This window comes from Oncorhynchus kisutch, linkage group LG14 (assembly GCF_002021735.2).
Source record: "Oncorhynchus kisutch isolate 150728-3 linkage group LG14, Okis_V2, whole genome shotgun sequence".
Classification (NCBI taxonomy): domain Eukaryota; kingdom Metazoa; phylum Chordata; class Actinopteri; order Salmoniformes; family Salmonidae; genus Oncorhynchus; species Oncorhynchus kisutch.
The window spans coordinates 87573163-87595050 of record NC_034187.2 but is presented as its reverse complement, the minus strand read 5'-3'; the positions used below and the strand labels follow the sequence as shown (position 1 = coordinate 87595050).

Genomic DNA, 21888 nt, shown 5'->3' with positions numbered 1-21888 from the left:
CTTGTGTGTGTGTGTGTGTGTGTGTGGGTGTGTGTGGGTGGGTGGGTGTGTGTATGGGTGGGTGTGTGTATGGGTGGGTGTGTGTATGGGTGTGTGTGTATGGGTGGGTGTGTGTGTGGGTGGGTGTGTGTATGGGTGTGTGTGTATGGGTGGGTGTGTGTATGGGTGGGTGTGTGTGGGTGGGTGTGTGTATGGGTGGGTGTGTGTGGGTGGGTGTGTGTATGGGTGGGTGTGTGTATGGGTGTTTGTGTATCTGTCCAGACAGAGTGCAGCGGAATAGCAGGAGTTCGGGGGAAGACAGCGCGACTGATCCAGGAATAGCAGGAGTTCGGGGGAAGACAGCGCGACTGATCCAGGAATAGCAGGAGTTCGGGGGAAGACAGCGCGACTGATCCATTGCAACAGAGATTCTCTGACAACCACAAGAGCAGCAACTTCAAGGAGCGTAACACATTGTGGATAAATTGAGAGTTTGCATCTGAGGGAACGAGAGGATTGAAGACAGAGACTTAGAAAGTCAAGGAGGGAGAGAGAAAGACTTTCGTTGTTCTTCTCTGCTCCACTTACCCTGACCCTTCTCCACTTACCCTGACCCTTCTCCCTCTCCCTCACTCCCCCTACCCCCCTGTCCTCGTCTCACCTGAGATGGACCGGCTGCTGGCCCTGGTCTACCTGGTCTACCTGGTGTACCTGTCGACTGCAGTGATTGGCTCAGAGAAGAAGAAGCACCGGGTGCAGCATGGACCCTGCAGTTACACCTTCATTCTCCCCGAGGTGGAACACTGCCAGCCCCTCAAAGACTTCCAGGTCACCAACTCCCTCCAGAGGGACTCCCCACCACCGCCAGCCCCAGACCCAGGATCGAGTCACCCTGAGCAGGACAAAGCCCAGCCCGCTAGGTCCTCATGGCAGGAGAGGAAGATGGAGAGACTGGAGAGCTCCACAGAGAATAATACACAATGGTTGCAGAAGGTAACACATCTCCCTCTTGTCTTTCTGTTCTCCCTCAGGGTTCACTAAACCAGAGGTAGTCACTAAAGAGAGTGTGTGTGTGTGTGTGAGAGATGGTGAGTTTGTGTGTGTGTATGTGTGTGTGTGTGTGTGTGTGAGAGAGAGAGAGGGGGAGTGTGTTGGTGACAGAGAGGGAGAGTGTGTTGGTGACAGAGGGAGAGTGTGTTGGTGACAGAGGGAGAGTGTGTTGGTGACAGAGGGAGAGTGTGTTGGTGACAGAGAGGGAGAGTGTGTTGGTGACAGAGAGGGAGAGTGTGTTGGTGACAGAGAGGGAGAGTGTGTTGGTGACAGAGAGGGAGAGTGTGTTGGTGACAGAGAGGGAGAGTGTGTTGGTGACAGAGAGAGAGGGAGAGTGTGTTGGTGACAGAGAGAGAGGGAGAGTGTGTTGGTGACAGAGAGAGAGGGAGAGTGTGTTGGTGACAGAGAGAGAGGGAGAGTGTGTTGGTGACAGAGAGAGAGGGAGAGTGTGTTAGTGACAGAGAGAGAGGGAGAGTGTTGGTGACAGAGAGAGGGAGTGTGTTGGTGACAGAGAGAGGGAGTGTGTTGGTGACAGAGAGAGAGGAGAGTGTGTTGGTGACAGAGAGAGAGTGAGAGTGTGTTGGTGACAGAGAGAGGGAGTGTGTTGGTGACAGAGAGAGGGAGTGTGTTGGTGACAGAGAGAGAGGGAGAGTGTGTTGGTGACAGAGAGAGGGAGAGTGTGTTGGTGACAGAGAGAGGGAGAGTGTGTTGGTGACAGAGAGAGAGGAGAGTGTGTTGGTGACAGAGAGAGGGAGTGTGTGTTGGTGACAGAGAGAGGGAGTGTGTTGGTGACAGAGAGAGGGAGAGTGTTGGTGACAGAGAGAGGGAGAGTGTTGGTGACAGAGAGAGGGAGTGTGTGTTGGTGACAGAGAGAGAGGGAGAGTGTGTTGGTGAGAGGGAGAGTGTGGGTGACAGAGAGAGGGAGAGTGTGTTGGTGACAGAGAGAGGGAGAGTGTGTTGGTGACAGAGAGAGAGGGAGAGTGTGTTGGTGACAGAGAGAGAGGGAGAGTGTGTTGGTGACAGAGAGAGGGAGAGTGTGTTGGTGACAGAGAGAGAGGGAGAGTGTGTTGGTGACAGAGAGAGAGGGAGAGTGTGTTGGTGACAGAGAGAGGGAGAGTGTGTTGGTGAGAGAGAGAGGGAGAGTGTGTTGGTGACGGAGAGCGAGGGAGAGTGTGTTGGTGAGAGAGAGAGAGGGAGAGAGTGTTGGTGACAGAGAGAGGGAGAGTGTGTTGGTGACAGAGAGAGAGGGAGAGTGTTAGTGACAGAGAGAGAGGGAGAGTGTGTTGGTGACAGAGAGAGGGAGTGTGTGTTGGTGACAGAGAGAGGAGTGTGTTGGTGACAGAGAGAGGGAGAGTGTTGGTGACAGAGAGAGGGAGTGTGTTGGTGACAGAGAGAGAGGGAGAGTGTGTTGGTGACAGAGAGAGAGGGAGAGTGTGTTGGTGACAGAGAGAGAGGGAGAGTGTTGGTGACAGAGAGAGGGAGAGTGTGTTGGTGACAGAGAGAGGGAGAGTGTGTTGGTGACAGAGAGAGAGGGAGAGTGTGTTGGTGACAGAGAGAGGGAGAGTGTGTGGTGAGAGAGAGAGGGAGAGTGTGTTGGTGACGGAGAGCGAGGGAGAGTGTGTTGGTGAGAGAGAGAGAGGGAGAGAGTGTTGGTGACAGAGAGAGGGAGAGTGTGTTGGTGAGAGAGAGAGGGAGAGTGTGTTGGTGACAGAGAGAGAGGGAGAGTGTGTTGGTGACAGAGAGAGGGAGAGTGTGTTGGTGACAGAGAGAGGGAGAGTGTGTTGGTGAGAGAGAGAGGGAGAGTGTGTTGGTGACAGAGAGAGAGGGAGTGTTGGTGAGAGAGAGAGGGAGAGTGTGTTGGTGACAGAGAGAGAGGGAGAGAGTGTTGGTGACAGAGAGAGGGAGAGTGTTGGTGACAGAGAGAGGGAGAGTGTTGGTGACAGAGAGAGGGAGAGTGTTGGTGACAGAGAGAGGGAGAGTGTTGGTGACAGAGAGAGAGGGAGAGTGTGTTGGTGACAGAGAGAGAGGGAGTGTTGGTGAGAGAGAGAGGGAGAGTGTGTTGGTGACAGAGAGAGAGGGAGAGAGTGTTGGTGACAGAGAGAGGGAGAGTGTTGGTGACAGAGAGAGGGAGAGTGTTGGTGACAGAGAGAGGGAGAGTGTTGGTGACAGAGAGAGGGAGGAGTGTTGGTGACAGAGAGAGAGGGAGAGAGTGTTGGTGACAGAGAGAGAGGGGGAGTGTTGGTGAGAGAGAGAGGGAGAGTGTGTTGGTGACAGAGAGAGGTAGAGTGTGTTGGTGAGAGAGAGAGGGAGAGTGTTGGTGACAGAGAGAGGGAGTGTGTTGATGACAGAGAGAGAGGGAGAGTGTGTTGGTGACAGAGAGAGAGGGAGAGTGTGTTGGTGACAGAGAGAGAGGGAGAGTGTTGGTGACAGAGAGAGGGAGAGTGTGTTGGTGACAGAGAGAGAGGGAGAGTGTGTTGGTGACAGAGAGAGAGGGAGAGTGTGTTGGTGACAGAGAGAGAGGAGAGTGTGTTGGTGACAGAGAGAGAGGGAGAGTGTTGTTAGTGACAGAGAGGAGGGAGAGTGTTGGTGACAGAGAGAGGAGTGTGTTGGTGACAGAGAGAGGGAGTGTGTTGGTGACAGAGAGAGAGGGAGAGTGTGTTGGTGACAGAGAGAGAGTGGAGTGTGTTGGTGACAGAGAGAGGGAGTGTGTTTGGTGACAGAGAGAGGGAGTGTGTTGGTGACAGAGAGAGAGGGAGAGTGTGTTGGTGACAGAGAGAGGGAGAGTGTGTTGGTGACAGAGAGAGAGGAAGAGTGTGTTGGTGACAGAGAGAGGGAGAGTGTGTTGGTGACAGAGAGAGGGAGTGTGTGTTGGTGACAGAGAGAGGGAGAGTGTGGGTGACAGAGAGAGGGAGGTGTGTGATGACAGAGAGAGAGGGAGAGTGTGTTGTGACAGAGAGAGAGGGAGAGTGTGTTGGTGACAGAGAGAGAGGGAGAGTGTGTTGGTGACAGAGAGAGAGGAGAGTGTTGGTGACAGAGAGAGGGAGAGTGTGTTGGTGACAGAGAGAGAGGGAGAGTGTGTTGTGGTGACAGAGAGGAGAGGGAGAGTGTGTTGGTGACAGAGAGAGGGAGGAGTGGTTGGTGAGAGAGAGAGGGAGAGTGTGTTGGTGACGGAGAGCGAGGGAGAGTGTGTTGGTGAGAGAGAGAGAGGAGAGAGTGTTGGTGACAGAGAGAGGGAGAGTGTGTTGGTGAGAGAGAGAGGGAGAGTGTGTTGCGTGACAGAGAGAGAGGGAGAGTGTTGTTGGTGACAGAGAGAGGGAGTGTGTTGGTGACAGAGAGAGAGGAGGTGTTGGTGAGAGAGAGAGGGAGAGTGTGTTGGTGACAGAGAGAGAGGGGAGAGAGTGTTGGTGACAGAGAGAGGGAGAGTGTTGGTGACCAGAGAGAGGGAGAGTGTTGGTGACAGAGAAGAGGGAGAGTGTTGGTGACAGAGAGAGAGGGAGAGAGTGTTGGTGACAGAGAGAGAGGGGAGTGTTGGTGAGAGAGAGAGGGAGAGTGTGTTGGTGACAGAGAGAGGTAGAGTGTGTTGGTGAGAGAGAGAGGGAGAGTGTGTTGGTGACATGGCTGGAAATGCGTGACTAATGTTCTGTGGTTTAACAGGCCTATTAAATGACTGATATCCTGTTGTGAAGCACTGGGCCATACCCACTACCCTCTGTAGTGCCTTGCGGTTGGAGGCCGAGCATGGGCCTTTACCAGGCAGTGATGCAACCAGACAGGATGCTCTCGATGGTGTAGCTGTCGAAACGTTTGAGGATCTGAGGACCCATGCCAAATCTTTTCAGTCTCCTGAAGGGGGAATAGGTTATGTCATGCCCTCTTCACGACTGTCATGAACATGGACCATGTTAATTTGTTGGTGATGTGGACACCAAGAACTTGAAGCTCTCAACCTGCTCCACTGCAGCCCCGTTGATGAGAATGGGGGGCACAGTCCTCCTTTTCCTGTAGTCCACAATCAACTCCTTTGTCTTGATCACGTTGAGGGGGAGGTTGTTGTCCTGGTACCACACGGCCAGGTCTCCGACCTCCTCCCTATAGGCGGTCTCATCGTTGTCGATGATCAGGCCTACCACTGTTGTGTCATCAGCAGTACAGGAGGGGGCTGAGTACGCACCCCTGAGGGGCCCCTGTGTTGAGGACCAGTGTGGCGGATGTGTTGTTACCTACCCTTACCACCTGGGGGCGGCCCGTCAGGAAGTCCAGGATAAATAGTCTGGATAGGCATTGATTATTTGTAGCCCGTCAGGAAGTCCAGGATCCTGTTGCAGATGGAGATGTTTAGTCCCAGGGTCCTTAGCTTAGTGATGAGCTTTGAGGGCACTATGGTGTTGAACGCTGAGCTGTAGTAAATTAACAGCATTCTCACATAGGTGATCCTTTTGTCCAGGTGAGAAAGGGCAGTGTGGAGTGCAATAGAGATTGCATCATCTGTGGATCTGTTGGGGCGGTATGCAAATTGGAGTGATTCTAGAGTTTCTGGGATGATGGTGTGGATGTGTATTTTTCTCTCTCCTGACCGTATTCCTGGTATTCCCTGTATATCTCTCTCCCCTGACCGTATTCCTGGTATTCCCTGTATATCTCTCTCTCCTGACCGTATTCCTGGTATTCCCTGTATATCTCTCTCTCCTGACCGTATTCCTGGTATTCCCTGTATATCTCTCTCCCCTGACCGTATTCCTGGTATTCCCTGTATATCTTCTCTCTCCTGACCATATTCCTGGTATTCCCTGTATTCCAGCTGGAGAGGTCCATCCAGGAGAACCTGCGTTCTGGGATGGAGGAGATGAAGACAAACGCTGTTCACACCCAGATGGCGGCCATGTTGGAGATCGGTACTAAACTCTTCAGCCAATCAGCCGAGCAGACCCGCAAATTGACAGATGTGGAGACCCAGGTAAGCCAATCGGTGGACCTGTTGTGAAGACTACCTCCACTCTCTTGCCATGGTCCCTTACTCGTCCATGTCTATATCAAGATATATGATGACAACTGGCTTGCTGATCATTAGAGGTCGAACAATCCTGGTCTGAAGAGGCTTTTGGTTCAGCCCTACAACAAAAGACATGATTCAACTTTCAATGTTTTGATTAGTTGCTAAGTTGTCCCAGGTGTGATTCATTGATTAGGCCAGTTGTCCCAGGTGTGATTCATTGATTAGGCCAGTTGTCCCAGGTGTGATTCATTGATTAGGCCAGTTGACCCAGGTGTGATTCATTGATTAGGCCAGTTGTCCCAGGTGTGATTCATTGATTAGGCCAGGTGTGATTCATTGATTAGGCCAGTTGTCCCAGGTGTTATTAATTGATTAGGCTAGTTGTCCCAGGTGTGATTCATTGATTAGGCCAGTTGTCCCAGGTGTTATTAATTGATTAGGCCAGTTGTCCCTGGTATTTTTCATTGATTGAGCTAATTGTCTCAGGTGTCTTGTCATTAGTTAAGACCAAAAACACTCCACACCCTGTGGCACTCCAGGCTGTGGCACTCCAGGCTGGTAACCCAGGCTGGTGACCCAGGGTGGTGACCCAGGCTGGTGACCCAGGGTGGTGACCCAGGGTTGACCTCTGAGATCTGTTGTCCCTCAGCGTGAACACTTTGATTGACATGCTGAGTTGACGGACAATCAGCCAGTTGAAACATTAAACATGGAGCCACAACACAGATGGTCTTTAGTTGTACCGTAGAGCTGTAGGACAGTGCAACCTGTACAATATTATGACTGGTTGGTTATCAGTCTAGCTGTAAAAACAAAGATACAAATGTAGCTGTCAACCTTCATTAAATATAAATCTGTGAAATGGTTTAACAGGCCCCTCCATGTTTATCTACCTGTGTCTGGTGTAGCTCTGAGCTCTGAGATAGCTCTGAGAAAGTACACAGGCGTCTCTATATCAGCTAGTCATTTAATCTGCACTGTCCAATTTACAGTAGCTATTATATATGAAAGAATAGCATTGCTATTGTTTGAGGAGAATGCACAAATTTGAACATGAAAAGGTATTAATAAACAAATTAGGCACATTTGATCAGTATTGATACAACATTTTGAGCAGTAATACAATGGTTCATTGGATCAGTCTAAAACTTTGCACATACACTGCTGCCATCTAGTGGCCAAACTATACATTTCAAAGATGATGGTAGAATAAAATACAAAAGAACATGTTTTTTTCTTTGTATTATCTTTTACCAGATCTATTGTGTTATATTCTCCTACATTCCTTTCACATTATCACAAACTTCAAAGTGTTTCCTTTCAAATGGTACCAAGAAAATGCATATCTTTGCTTCAGGGACAGAGCTACAGGCAGTTAGATTTGGGTATGTCACTTCATGCGAGAATTGAAAAAAACAGGTCCAATCCTGAAGAAGTTTTTAACAAGAATTTAAGCAGGTAACTGTCAGATAACTGAACAACCCTCCTTCCCCAGGTGCTGAACCAGACCAGTAGAATGGAGATTCAGCTGTTAGAGTATTCTCTGTTCACTAACCGTCTAGAGAAACACGTCCTCCAGCAGAACCAGGAGATCTCACGACTCAATGATAAAGCAGGTACAGCAGCCCTATCCACCCCGCCCCTCAGAGGGCCCTATCCACCACGCCCTCAGAGGGCCCTATCCACCCACCCTCAGAGGGCCCTATCCACCACGCCCCTCAGAGGGCCCTATCCACCCCACCCTCAGAGGGCCCTATCCACCACGCCCTCAGAGGGCCCTATCCACCACGCCCTCAGAGGGCCCTAATCCACCACGCCCTCAGAGGGCCCTATCCACCACGCCCTCAGAGGGCCCTATCCACCACGCCCTCAGAGGGCCCTATCCACCACGCCCTCAGAGGGCCCTATCCACAACGCCCTCAGAGGGCCCTATCCCACCACGCCCTCAGAGGGCCCTATCCACCCCACCCTCAGAGGGCCCTATCCACCACGCCCTCAGAGGGCCCTATCCACCACACCCTCAGAGGGCCCTATCCACAACGCCCTCAGAGGGCCCTATCCACCACGCCCTCAGAGGGCTCTATCCACCCCGCCCTCAGAGGGCCCTATCCACCATGCCCTCAGAGGGCCCTATCCACCACGCCCTCAGAGGGCCCTATCCACCACCGCCCTCAGAGGGCCCTATCACCACGCCCTCAGAGGGCCCTATCACCACGCCCTCAGAGGGCCCTAATCCACCACGCCCTCAGAGGGCCCTATCCACCGTACCCTCAGAGGGCCCTATCCTCCACGCCCTCAGAGGGCCCTATCCACCACGCCCTCAGAGGGCCCTATCCACCACACCCTCAGAGGGCCCTATCCACCCGCCCTCAGAGGGCCCTATCCACCACGCCCTCAGAGGGCCCTATCCACCACACCCTCAGAGGGCCCTATCCACCACACCTTCAGAGGGCCCTATCCACCACACCCTCAGAGGGCCCTATCCACCACACCCTCAGAGGGCCCTATCCACCACGCCCTCAGAGGGCCCTATCCACCACGCCCTCAGAGGGCCCTATCCACCACGCCCTCAGAGGCCCTATCCACAACGCCCTCAGAGGGCCCTATCCACCACGCCCTCAGAGGGCCCTATCCACCACGCCCTCAGAGGGCCCTATCCACCACGCCCTCAGAGGGCCCTATCCACCACGCCCTCAGAGGCCCCTATCCACCACACCCTCAGAGGGCCCTATCCACAACGCCCTCAGAGGGCCCTATCCACCACGCCCTCAGAGGGCCCTATCCACCACACCCTCAGAGGGCCCTATCCACCACGCCCTCAGAGGGCCCTATCCACCACGCCCTCAGAGGCCCTATCCCCCACGCCTCAGAGGGCCCTATCACCCGCCCTCAGAGGCCCATCCACCACGCCCTCAGAGGGCCCCTATCCACCACGCCCTCAGAGGGCCCTATCCACCACGCCTCAGAGGGCCCTATCCACCACGCCCTCAGAGGGCCCTATCCACCACGCCCTCAGAGGGCCCTATCCACCACACCCTCAGAGGGCCCTATCCACCACGCCCTCAGAGGCCCCTATCCACCCCGCCCTCAGAGGGCCCTATCCACACGCCCTCAGAGGGCCCTATCACAACCGCCCTCAGAGGGCCCTATCCACCACGCCCTCAGAGGGCCCTATCACCACGCCCTCAGAGGGCCCTATCACAACGCCCTCAGAGGGCCTATCCACCACACCCTCAGAGGGCCCTATCCACCACTCCTCAGAGGGCCCCTATCCACCACGCCCTCAGAGGGCCCTATCCACCACACCCTCAGAGGGCCCTATCCACCACGCCCTCAGAGGGCCCTATCCACCACACCCTCAGAGGGCCCTATCCACCACGCCCTCATAGGGCCCTATCCACCACGCCCTCAGAGGGCCCTATCCACCACGCCTCAGAGGGCCCTATCCACCACACCCTCAGAGGGCCCTATCCACCCCGCCCTCAGAGGGCCCTATCCACCACGCCCTCAGAGGGCCCTATCCACCACACCCTCAGAGGGCCCTATCCACCACGCCCTCAGAGGGCCCTATCCACCACGCCCTCAGAGGGCCCTATCCACCACACCTCAGAGGGCCCTATCCACCACGCCCTCAGAGGGCCCTATCCACCACGCCCTCAGAGGCCCTATCCACCACGCCCTCAGAGGGCCCTATCCACCACGCCCTCAGAGGGCCCTATCCACCACGCCCTCAGAGGGCCCTATCCACCACGCCCTCAGAGGGCCCTATCCACCACACCTCAGAGGTCCCTATCCACCACACCCTCAGAGGACCCTATCACCACACCCTCAGAGGCCCTATCCACCACGCCCTCAGAGGGCCCTATCCACCACACCCTCAGAGGGCCCTATCCACCCCGCCCTCAGAGGGCCCTATCCACCACGCCCTCAGAGGGCCCTATCCACCCCGCCCTCAGAGGGCCCTATCCACCACGCCCTCAGAGGGCCCTATCCACCACGCCCTCAGAGGGCCCTATCCATCCCGCCCTCAGAGGGCCCTATCCACCACGCCCTCAGAGGGCCCTATCCACCACGCCCTCAGAGGCCCTATCCACCACACCCTCAGAGGGCCCTATCCACCACACCCTCAGAGGGCCCTATCCACCACACCCTCAGAGGGCCCTATCCACCACGCCCTCAGAGGGCCCTATCCACAATGCCCTCAGAGGGCCCTATCCACAACGCCCTCAGAAGGCCCTATCCACCACGCCCTCAGAGGGCCTATCCACAACGCCCTCAGAGGGCCCTATCCACCACGCCCTCAGAGGGCCCTATCCACCACACCCTCAGAGGGCCCTATCCACAACGCCCTCAGAGGCCCTATCCACAACACCCTCAGAGGGCCCTATCCACCACACCCTCAGAGGGCCCTATCCACCACGCCCTCAGAGGGCCCTATCCACCACGCCCTCAGAGGGCCCTATCCACCACACCCTCAGAGGGCCCTATCCACCACACCCTCAGAGGGCCCTATCCACCACACCCTCAGGGGCCCTATCCACCACGCCCTCAGAGGGCCCTATCCACAACGCCCTCAGAGGGCCCTATCCACCACGCCCTCAGAGGGCCCTATCCACAACGCCCTCAGAGGGCCCTATCCACCACGCCCTCAGAGGGCCCTATCCACCACGCCCTCAGAGGGCCCTATCCACCACGCCCTCAGAGGGCCCTATCCACAACGCCCTCAGAGGGCCCTATCCACCACACCCTCAGAGGGCCCTATCCACCCCGCCCTCAGAGGGCCCTATCCACCATGCCCTCAGAGGGCCCTATCCACCACGCCCTCAGAGGGCCCTATCCACCATGCCCTCAGAGGGCCCTATCCACCACGCCCTCAGAGGGCCCTATCCACCACGCCCCTCAGAGGGCCCTATCCACCACGGCCCTCAGAGGGCCCTATCCACCGTACCCTCAGAGGGCCCTATCCTCCACGCCCTCAGAGGGCCCTATCCACCACGCCCTCAGAGGGCCCTATCCACCACACCCTCAGAGGGCCCTATCCACCACGCCCTCAGAGGGCCCTATCCACCACGCCCTCAGAGGGCCCTATCCACCACACCCTCAGAGGGCCCTATCCACCCACACCTTCAGAGGGCCCTATCCACCACACCCTCAGAGGGCCCTATCCACCACACCCTCAGAGGGCCCTATCCACCACGCCCTCAGAGGGCCCTATCCACCACGCCCTCAGAGGGCCCTATCCACCCACGCCCTCAGAGGGGCCCTATCCACAACGCCCTTCAGAGGGCCCTATCCACCACGCCCTCAGAGGGCCCTATCCACCACGCCCTCAGAGGGCCCTATCCACCACGCCCTCAGAGGGCCCTATCCACCACGCCCTCAGAGGGCCCTATCCACCACACCCTCAGAGGGCCCTATCCACAACGCCCTCAGAGGGCCCTATCCACCACGCCCTCAGAGGGCCCTATCCACCACACCTCAGAGGGCCTATCCACCACGCCCCTCAGAGGGCCCTATCCACCACGCCCTCAGAGGGCCCTATCCACCACGCCCTCAGAGGGCCCTATCCACCACGCCCTCAGAGGGCCCTATCCACCACGCCCTCAGAGGGCCCTATCCACCACGCCTCAGAGGGCCCTATCCACCACGCCCTCAGAGGGCCTATCCACCACGCCCTCAGAGGGCCCTATCCACCACGCCCTCAGAGGGCCCTATCCACCACACCCTCAGAGGGCCCCTATCCACCACGCCTCAGAGGGGCCCTATCCACCCCGCCCTCAGAGGGCCCTATCCACCACGCCCTCAGAGGCCCTATCCACAACGCCCTCAGAGGGCCCTATCCACCACGCCCTCAGAGGGCCCCTATCCACCACGCCCTCAGAGGGCCCTATCCACAACGCCCTCAGAGGGCCCTATCCACCACACCCTCAGAGGGCCCTATCCACCACGCCCTCAGAGGCCCTATCCACCACGCCCAGAGGGCCCTATCCACCACACCCTCAGAGGGCCCTATCCACCACGCCCTCAGAGGGCCCTATCCCCACCACCCCCCCCCTCACCCCTCAGAGGGCCCTATCCACCACGCCCTCATAGGGCCCTATCCACCACGCCCTCAGAGGGCCCTATCCACCACGCCCTCAGAGGGCCCTATCCACCACACCCTCAGAGGGCCCTATCCACCCCGCCCTCAGAGGGCCCTATCCACCACGCCCTCAGAGGGCCCTATCCACCACACCCTCAGAGGGCCCTATCCACCACGCCCTCAGAGGGCCCTATCCACCACGCCCTCAGAGGGCCCTATCCACCACGCCCTCAGAGGGCCCTATCCACCACGCCCTCAGAGGGCCCTATCCACCACGCCCTCAGAGGGCCCTATCCACCACGCCCTCAGAGGGCCCTATCCACCACGCCCTCAGAGGGCCCTATCCACCACGCCCTCAGAGGGCCCTATCCACCACGCCCTCAGAGGGCCCTATCCACCACACCCTCAGAGGTCCCTATCCACCACACCCTCAGAGGACCCTATCCACCACACCCTTCAGAGGGCCCTATCCACCACGCCCTCAGAGGGCCCTATCCACCACACCCTCAGAGGGCCCTATCCACCCCGCCCTCAGAGGGCCCTATCCACCACGCCCTCAGAGGGCCCTATCCACCCCGCCCTCAGAGGGCCCTATCCACCACGCCCTCAGAGGGCCCTATCCACCACGCCCTCAGAGGGCCCTATCCATCCCGCCCTCAGAGGGCCCTATCCACCCACGCCCTCAGAGGGCCCTATCCACCACGCCCTCAGAGGGCCCTATCCACCACACCCTCAGAGGGCCCTATCCACCACACCCTCAGAGGGCCCTATCCACCACACCCTCAGAGGGCCCTATCCACCACGCCCTCAGAGGGCCCTATCCACAATGCCCTCAGAGGGGCCCTATCCACAACGCCCTCAGAAGGCCCTATCCACCACGCCCTCAGAGGGCCCTATCCACAACGCCCTCAGAGGGCCCTATCCACCACGCCCTCAGAGGGCCCTATCCACCACACCCTCAGAGGGCCCTATCCACAACGCCCTCAGAGGGCCCTATCCACAACACCCTCAGAGGGCCCTATCCACCACACCCTCAGAGGGCCCTATCCACCACGCCCTCAGAGGGCCCTATCCACCACGCCCTCAGAGGGCCCTATCCACCACACCCTCAGAGGGCCCTATCCACCACACCCTCAGAGGGCCCTATCCACCACACCCTCAGAGGGCCCTATCCACCACGCCCTCAGAGGGCCCTATCCACAACGCCCTCAGAGGGCCCTATCCACCACGCCCTCAGAGGGCCCTATCCACAACGCCCTCAGAGGGCCCTATCCACCACGCCCTCAGAGGGCCCTATCCACCACGCCCTCAGAGGGCCCTATCCACCACACCCTCAGAGGGCCCTATCCACCACACCCTCAGAGGACCCTATCCACCACACCCTCAGAGGGCCCTATCCACCACGCCCTCAGAGGGCCCTATCCACCACACCCTCAGAGGGCCCTATCCACCACACCCTCAGAGGGCCCTATCCACCCCACCCTCAGAGGGCCCTATCCACCACGCCCTCAGAGGGCCCTATCCACCCCACCCTCAGAGGGCCCTATCCACCCCACCCTCAGAGGGCCCTATCCACCACGCCCTCAGAGGGCCCTATCCACCACGCCCTCAGATGGCCCTATACACCACGCCCTCAGAGGGCCCTATCCACCCCACCCTCAGAGGGCCCTATCCACCACGCCCTCAGAAGGCCCTATCCACCACGCCCTCAGAGTGCCCTATCCCTATCCACCCCACCCTCAGAGGGCCCTATCCACCCCACCCTCAGAGGGCCCTATCCACCACACCCTCAGAGGGCCCTATCCACCCCACCCTCAGAGGGCCCTATCCACCCCACCCTCAGAGGGCCCTATCTACCCCACCCTCAGAGGGCCCTATCTACCCCGCCCTCAGAGGGCCCTATCCACCACGCCCTCAGAGGGCCCTATCCACCACGCCCTCAGAGGGCCCTATCCACCACGCCCTCAGAAGGCCCTATCCACCACGCCCTCAGAGGGCCCTATCCACCACGCCCTCAGAGGGCCCTATCCACCACACCCTCAGAGGGCCCTATCCACCACGCCCTTAGAGGGCCCTATCCACCATGCCTTCAGAGGGCCCTATCCACCACGCCCTCAGAATGCCCTACCCACCACGCCCTCAGAATGCCCTATCCACCACGCTCTCAGAGGGCCCTATCCACCACGCCCTCAGAGGGCCCTATCCATCACCCCCTCAAATGGCCCTATCCACCACGCCCTCAGAGGGCCCTATCCACCACGCCCTCAGAGGGCCCTATCCACCACGCCCTCAGAGGGCACTATCCACCACGCCCTCAGAGGGCACTATCCACCACGCCCTCAGAATGCCCTATCCACCACGCCCTCAGAGTGGGTAATACACACAAGCACGTCATGGTTACCCCAGGGTAGAGAGTCCCTCTATATGCAGACGTCATGGTTACCCCAGGGTAGAGAGACCCTCGATATGCAGACGTCATGGTTACCCCAGGGTAGAGAGGCCCTCGATATGCAGACGTCATGGTTACCCCAGGGTAGAGAGCCCCTCGATATGCAGACGTCATGGTTACCCCAGGGTAGAGAGACCCTCGATATGCAGACGTCATGGTTACCCCAGGGTAGAGAGGCCCTCGATATGCAGACGTCATGGTTACCCCAGGGTAGAGAGACCCTCGATATGCAGACGTCATGGTTACCCCAGGGTAGAGAGCCCCTCGATATGCAGACGTCATGGTTACCCCAGGGTAGAGAGACCCTCGATATGAAGACGTCATGGTTACCCCAGGGTAGAGAGGCCCTCGATATGCAGACGTCATGGTTACCCCAGGGTAGAGAGCCCCTCGATATGCAGACGTCATGGTTACCCCAGGGTAGAGAGTCCCTCGATATGCAGACGTCATGGTTACCCCAGGGTAGAGAGTCCCTCGATATGCAGACGTCATGGTTACCCCAGGGTAGAGAGCCCCTCGATATGCAGACGTCATGGTTACCCCAGGGTAGAGAGTCCCTCGATATGCAGACGTCATGGTTACCCCAGGGTAGAGAGCCCCTCGATATGCAGACGTCATGGTTACCCCAGGGTAGAGAGTCCCTCGATATGCAGACGACATGGTTACCCCAGGGTAGAGAGTCCCTCGATATGCAGACGTCATCGTTACCCCAGCTGCTGCTGTACAGGTGTTTCTGTGGTGTTTCTGTGGTGTTTCTGTGGTGTTTCTGTGGTGTTTCTGTGGTGTGTGTGTGTGTGGTGTGTGTGTCTATCCATGAGTCACACACACACACACACACACAAAAGGTTCAGTTGCTGTCCCACTCCTCTAATCTCTATCTGCCACCTCCCTTTCTTATGGCTAGGTCACTCTTAGGAAGAAGAAAACAATGGTTCATCAAGGGTTCTTTGACTGTAGGATGGTTCCTCTTAGAATAGAGAGACTACCATCCTCTCTTTCTCTCTCTTTCTCTCTCTCTGTCTCTCTCTCTTTCTCTCTCTTTCTCTCTCTCTCTTTTCTCTCTTTCTCTCTCTCTCTTTTTCTCTCTCTCTCTCTTTCAATTCAATTCAATTCAAGGGCTTTATTGGCATGGGAAACATGTGTTAACATTGCCAAAGCAAGTGAGGTAGATAACATTCTCTCTCTCTCTCTCTCTCTCTGTCTCTCTCTCTCTCTCTCTTTCTCTCTCTCTTTCTCTCTCTCTTTCTCTCTCTCTTTCTCTGTCTGTCTGTCTGTCTGTCTGTCTGTCTGTCTGTCTGTCTGTCTGTCTGTCTGTCTGTCTGTCTGTCTCTCTCTCTCTCTCTCTCTCTCTCTCTCTCTCTCTCTCTCTCTCTCTCTCTCTCTCTCTCTCTCTCTCTCTCTCTCTCTCTCTCTCTCTCTCTCTCTTTTTCTCTCTCTCTCTTTCTCTCTCTCTTTTTCATAGTTTGATAGAGCAGAGGTTCTCAGCTTTAGAGGCCAGGCACGTTGAGGAGCTCCAGGGCCTTCAGAGGGAGAGACAGCAGCTGCAGGACATGCTGGAGAGACAGAGGCGCCTGGTCACCCAGCTACATGGAGAGCTGGGGACCTCCAGACACAACAGCACACAACTGCAGAAACAGCAGGCTATACTGACTGACACCGTGCAGCAGCTACTCGCCATGGTCACCCACTGCAACGGTGAGACAGATCTACTGCGAATGTGTTTGTGCATTGAAAGTGTTTATTTAAAAAAATCTTTGTTACACACACTTACTGGTCCAGTCTGCTAACGTCACTATAAAGGTCCAGTCTGCTATAACGTCACTATAAAGGTCCAGTCTGCTATAACGTCACTATAAAGGTCCAGTCTGCTATAACGTCACTATAAAGGTCCAGTCTGCTATAACGTCACTATAAAGGTCCAGTCTGCTATAACGTCACTATAAAGGTCCAGTCTGCTATAACGTCACTATAAAGGTCCAGTCTGCTATAACGTCACTATAAAGGTCCAGTCTGCTATAACGTCACTATAAAGGTATAAAAAAAAATCTATATTTTTTATTTTAATTTTACTAGGCAAGTCAGTTAAGAACAAATTCTTATTTTCAATGACGGCCTAGGAACAGTGGCTTAACTGCCTGTTCAGGGGCAGAACGACAGATTTTGTACCTTGTCAGCTTGGGGGTTTGAACTTGCAACCTTCCGGTTACTAGTCCAACGCTCGAACCACTAGGCTACCCTGCCGCCCCATTGAGTTACTTGTTTTATTTTGGAACCAATTAGGTCCAGTGTAAATTATGAACACAGCCGTTCACAAAGGTTCATTTAGAAGGGATGTGAATACAGCACTAATGTAGCTTTTATTTCAACAAGATAAGGATGCCTCCCAGTATCACTTTCTTTGATAAACAGACATTAAACTATTTTCAGAAATGATGTTGTCCCCTCTCGAAATGTACTTTTGGGTTTGTTAAACCCTTATCCTCCACATATCTGACATCAGAAACCAAAGCTCATTCTACCCCTGCCTTTTGTTAGACTAGATTAGCAAATGGTTAGCAAAAAAAAAAAAAATATTTAAACAGAAATACCTTACTTACATCAGTATTCAGACCCTTCGCTATGAGACTAAATTGAGCTCAGGTGCATCCTGTTTCCATTGATCATCCTTAAGATGTTTCTACAACTTGATTGGAGTCCACCTGTGGTAAATTCAATTGATTGGACATTAATTGCACACACATGTCTATATATGGTCCCACAGTTAACAGTGCATGTCAGAGCAAAAACCATGAGGTGGAAATAGTTGATCGTAGAATTCCGAGACAAGATTGTGTCGAGGCACAGATCTGGGAAAAGGTACCAAAAAAATGTCTGCAGCATTGAAGGTCCACAAGAACACAGTTGCCTCCATCATTCTTAAAAGGAATAAGTTTGGAACCACCAAGACTCTTCCTAGAGCTGGCCGCCGGCCAATCTGAGCAATCGGGGGAGAAGGGTCTTGGTCAAGGAGGTGACCAAGAACCCGATGGTCATTCTGACAGTTTCTCTGTGGGGATGGGAGATCCTTCCAAAAGGACAACCTCTGCAGCACTCCACCAATCAGGCCTTTCTGGTAGAGTAGCAAGCCACTCATCAGTAAAAGGCACAAGACAGCCTGCTTGGAGTTTCCCGAAAAGCACCTAAAGACTCATAGACCATGAGAAATAAGGTTCTCTGTGCGGATGAAACCAAGATTGAACTATGTGGCCTGACTGCCAAGCATCATGTTTGGAAAAAACCTTGCACCATCCCTACGGTGAAGCATGGTGGTGGCAGCATCATGCTGTGGGGATGTTTTTCAGCAGCAGGGATTGATAGACTAGTCAGGATCGAGGGAAAGATGAACGGAGCAAAGTACAGAGAGATCCTTGAAGAAAACCTGCTCCAATGCGATCAGGACCTCAGACTGGGACATAGGTTCACCATCCAACAGGACAACGACCCTAAGCACACAGCCAAGACAACATAGGAGTGGCTTCGGGACAAGTCACTGAATGTCCTTGAGTGGCCGCGCCAGAGCCTGGTCTCAAACATCTCTAGAGAGACCTGCAAATATCTGTGCAGCGATTCTCCCCATCCTACCTGACAGAGCTTGAGAGGATCTGCAGAGAAACTCCCCAAATACAGGTGTGCCAAGCTTGTAGCATCATACCCAAGAAGACTCAAGGCTGTAATCACTGCCAAAGGTGCTTCAACAAAGTACTGAGTAAAGGGTCTGAACTTATTTAAACGTGATATTTTTTAAATATTCTTTTTACAGCTTTAATAAATGACCAAACATTTCTTCAAACCTGTTTTTGCTGTGTCATTATGGGGTATTGTGTATAGATTGATGAGAAAACATATATATATACATATATATTTAATCAGCTTTAGAATGAGGCTGTAACATAACAAAACATGGAATAAGTCAAGGGTTCCGAACATTTTCCGAAGGCGCTGTACATCGCAAGGTAAAAGCTTGTATGAAATGAATAACTAACAAGAGGAAAAGACGTAGGAGGACTATCCGTACCTTAAATTGTATTTCCAGGTATTAACATTTCATCCCATCCCCTGGCTGGCTTTAGAGAGAAATATAGTGTCTCCTATTGTCCTGGAAGAAGTGGTCCCTTAAACAATGTAATATGGTGTCTCCTATTGCCCTGGAAGAGGTGGTCTCCACTGATACATCCTTAAACAATGTTTTTTTTTGTCAATTACACGTGTAAGAACTGTATGAATATACTTTTGTCCAATTTTATTATCATAATTTTTGACATTTTTTTTAAAACTTGCGCATAAGGCATATGTTTTGTTTTATTATCATCATTTAAAAAACACGTGTGCATAATCCTACAGGAATTTCGAAATTGCACTCGGGATGGCTGGTCAGTGATTCTGGTTCCTCTTCATCGCTCGTTAGGGTTGATTTCAGAATGTCACTTTGGTGATGGTACCTCACTGTTTAAACATATTGCAAATGGACAAGAGTCACCAGCAAGTCACCGTCCATCAGTCAATTAGATATCATTCTGACACCAAACTGATACAAACTGACACCAAACCCACTTTTTCCAACTCGTTTAGTAGCCAACAATCACATACTTCAGAGCTGGCCCAAAATTCACAACGGCTTCTGTTCAAACCATAATAAAAACTTTAAACACGTAGTTACGTTCTAGCTGCGGGTCCAGTTCTGATGTTATGTGTAGGCCTAGCTGAGGCGACCCCGAATCCCACGTTTCGGCTTGATAGGTCATTTGGTGCCCGAGCAAGACCCTAATCGGTGCTGTAAATCCACTTTTTTCCATGCCTTGCTACGGGGTCCTTGAATGAGCTATCGGACAGAAACGTTGGGGTCCGTCTATATGGGCCGAGCCGGTCTCAATGCACCTAGTCTTGCGACTCTGGGACATTTCTAAATGTCGTCATTTTCGTGATGCAAAAATGAATTAAAGTTATTGCAAATGTACGAGGCTGTTTCTCAGTCCGAGAACCTTCTAGAGCCATGTAACTCACCACGCATTATCGACCTGAGGTCTAGAACAGGTTTCTAAAGTTTCGGAACTCTAGGCCCGACGGTTCTTTAATAGCAAAGGGTGTGAATACATAGGCCACTTTTCAGTTTTTTTTTTTTTTTTAAACGTTCCTTTTTTCATTTCACCAATTTTGACTATTTTGTGTACGTCCATTACATGAAATCCAAATAAAAATCTAATTAAATTACAGGTTGTAAGGCAACAAAATAGGAAAAACGCCAAGGGGGGTGAATACTTTGCAATGTATGTCCCTCTAACTAACCTGAATGACTCTGCTGATCCTAAAGATATTGTATGCAGTAATCATGTGCATATGAACCAGATTTATACTGTTAGCACTGAGGCGGTGTGCCCTAGTAGGAAGTCCACTGCGAGCAGCTCACTCTGCACTAACATAAATAACATAAGCATATCTACTTCTGCTAAGCTTCCCAGTAAAGCAATGAAAACAAGCAAGCATCCCAGAAAAGTGCTCAAAATAGCCCACATTAACATATGCAGCTTAAGAAACAAGGTTAATGAAATTAATAATTTGCTAGTAACAGATGACATTCATATACTGACTATCTCTGAAACTCCCTTAGATAATACCTTTGATGATACAGTGGTAGCAATACATGGTTGTAACATTACCAAAGGTGGAGGTGTGGCTGTCAATATTCAGAACCACATTCCTGTAAAGATTAGAGAGGATCTCATGTTAAATAGCGTTGAAGTAATATGGCTACAAGTTCATCTGCCTCACCTAAAGCACATTCTGGTGGGAAGCTGCTATAGACCACCAAGTGCTAACAGTCAACATCTGGATAATACGTGTGAAATGCTTGATAATGTATGTGATATCAACAGAGAGGTGTATTTTCTGGGTGATGTAAATATTGGCTGGCTTTCATCAAACTGCCCACTCAAGAAACAACTTCTAACTGTAACCCGTGCCTGCAACCTGGTTCAGGTTGTCAGTCAACCTACCAGGGTAGTTACAAACAGCACAGGAATTAAATCATCAACATGTATGGATCACATCTACCGACTGATATTGCCAACTACTTGAATGATTTTCTCATTGGCAAGATTAACAAGTTTAGGCATGACATGCCAGCAACAAATGCTGACACTACACATCCAAGTATATCTGACCAAATTATGAAAGACAATAATTGTAATTTAGAATTTTGTAAAGTGAGTGTGGAAGAGGTGAAAATGATTAATTAAGTAATTATTATTGTCTATCAACAATGACAAGCAACCGTGGTCTGACAACTTGGATGGAAAATTACTGAGGATAATAGTGGACGATATTGCCACTATTTGCCATATCTTCAATTTAATCCTATTAGAAAGTGTGTGCCCTCAGAACTGGAGGGAAGCTAAAGTCATTCCACTACCTAAGAATAGTAAAGCCCCCTTTACTGGCTCAAGTAGCCGACCAATCAGCCTGTTACCAGCCCTTAGTAAACTTTTGGGAAAAATGGTGTTTGAGCAGATACAAGGCTATTTTACAGTAACCAAATTGACAGCAAACTTGCAGCAGCACCCTTATAGGGAAGGACGGCACTTACACAAATGACTGATGATTGGCTGAGAGAAATTGATTATAAAACGATTGTGGGAGCTGTTTTGTTAGTCTTCAGTGCGGCTTTTGACATTATCGACAATAGTCTGCTGCTGGAAAAACATATGTGTCATGGCTTTACACCCCCTGCTATAATGTGGATAAAGAGTTACCTGTCTAACAGAACACAGAGGGTGTTCTAGAATGGAAGCCTCTGAAACATATTCCAGGTAGAATCAGGAATTCCCCAGGGCAGCTATCTAGGCCCCTTACCTTTTTTAAATCTTTACTAACGACATGCTACTGGCTTTGAGTAAAGCCAGAGTGTCTATGTATGCGGATGACTCAACACTATACATGTCAGCTACTGCAGTGAATACAATGAATGCAACACTTAACAAAGAGCTGCAGTTCATTTCAGAATTGGTGGCAAGGAATAAGTTAGTCTAGATGTTGTAATGAATAATGTGGAAATTTAGCAAGTTGAGGTGACTAAACTGCTTGAAGTCAGTCGAGTGGTCAGGTGCCACAAAGAGGACCTTAGGAAAATTGCAACTGGCTCAGAACAGGGCAGCACGGCTGGCCCTTGGATGTTCACAGAGAGCTAATATTAATAATATGCAGGTTAATCTCTCCTGGCTGAAAGTGGAGGAGAGATTGACTTCATCACTACTTGTATTTGTGAGAGGTATTGACATGGTGAAAGCATTGAGCTGTATGTTT

At 53.0% G+C, this 21888-nt stretch overlaps 1 protein-coding gene across 1 annotated transcript in view; it reads left to right on the top strand.

Annotated features, from left to right (window-relative positions):
- Positions 1–225: 225 nt before the first annotated feature.
- Positions 226–21888, top strand: part of LOC109885462 (angiopoietin-2-like) — a 35254-nt gene continuing 13591 nt past the window's right edge. Inside the window, exons 1-4 of the mRNA XM_031787577.1 lie at positions 226–972; positions 5828–5983; positions 7518–7634; positions 16011–16248. Coding sequence (XP_031643437.1) covers positions 646–972; positions 5828–5983; positions 7518–7634; positions 16011–16248 — 838 coding nt within the window. The 5' untranslated portion in view covers positions 226–645. The remainder of the gene's footprint in view (positions 973–5827; positions 5984–7517; positions 7635–16010; positions 16249–21888) is intronic.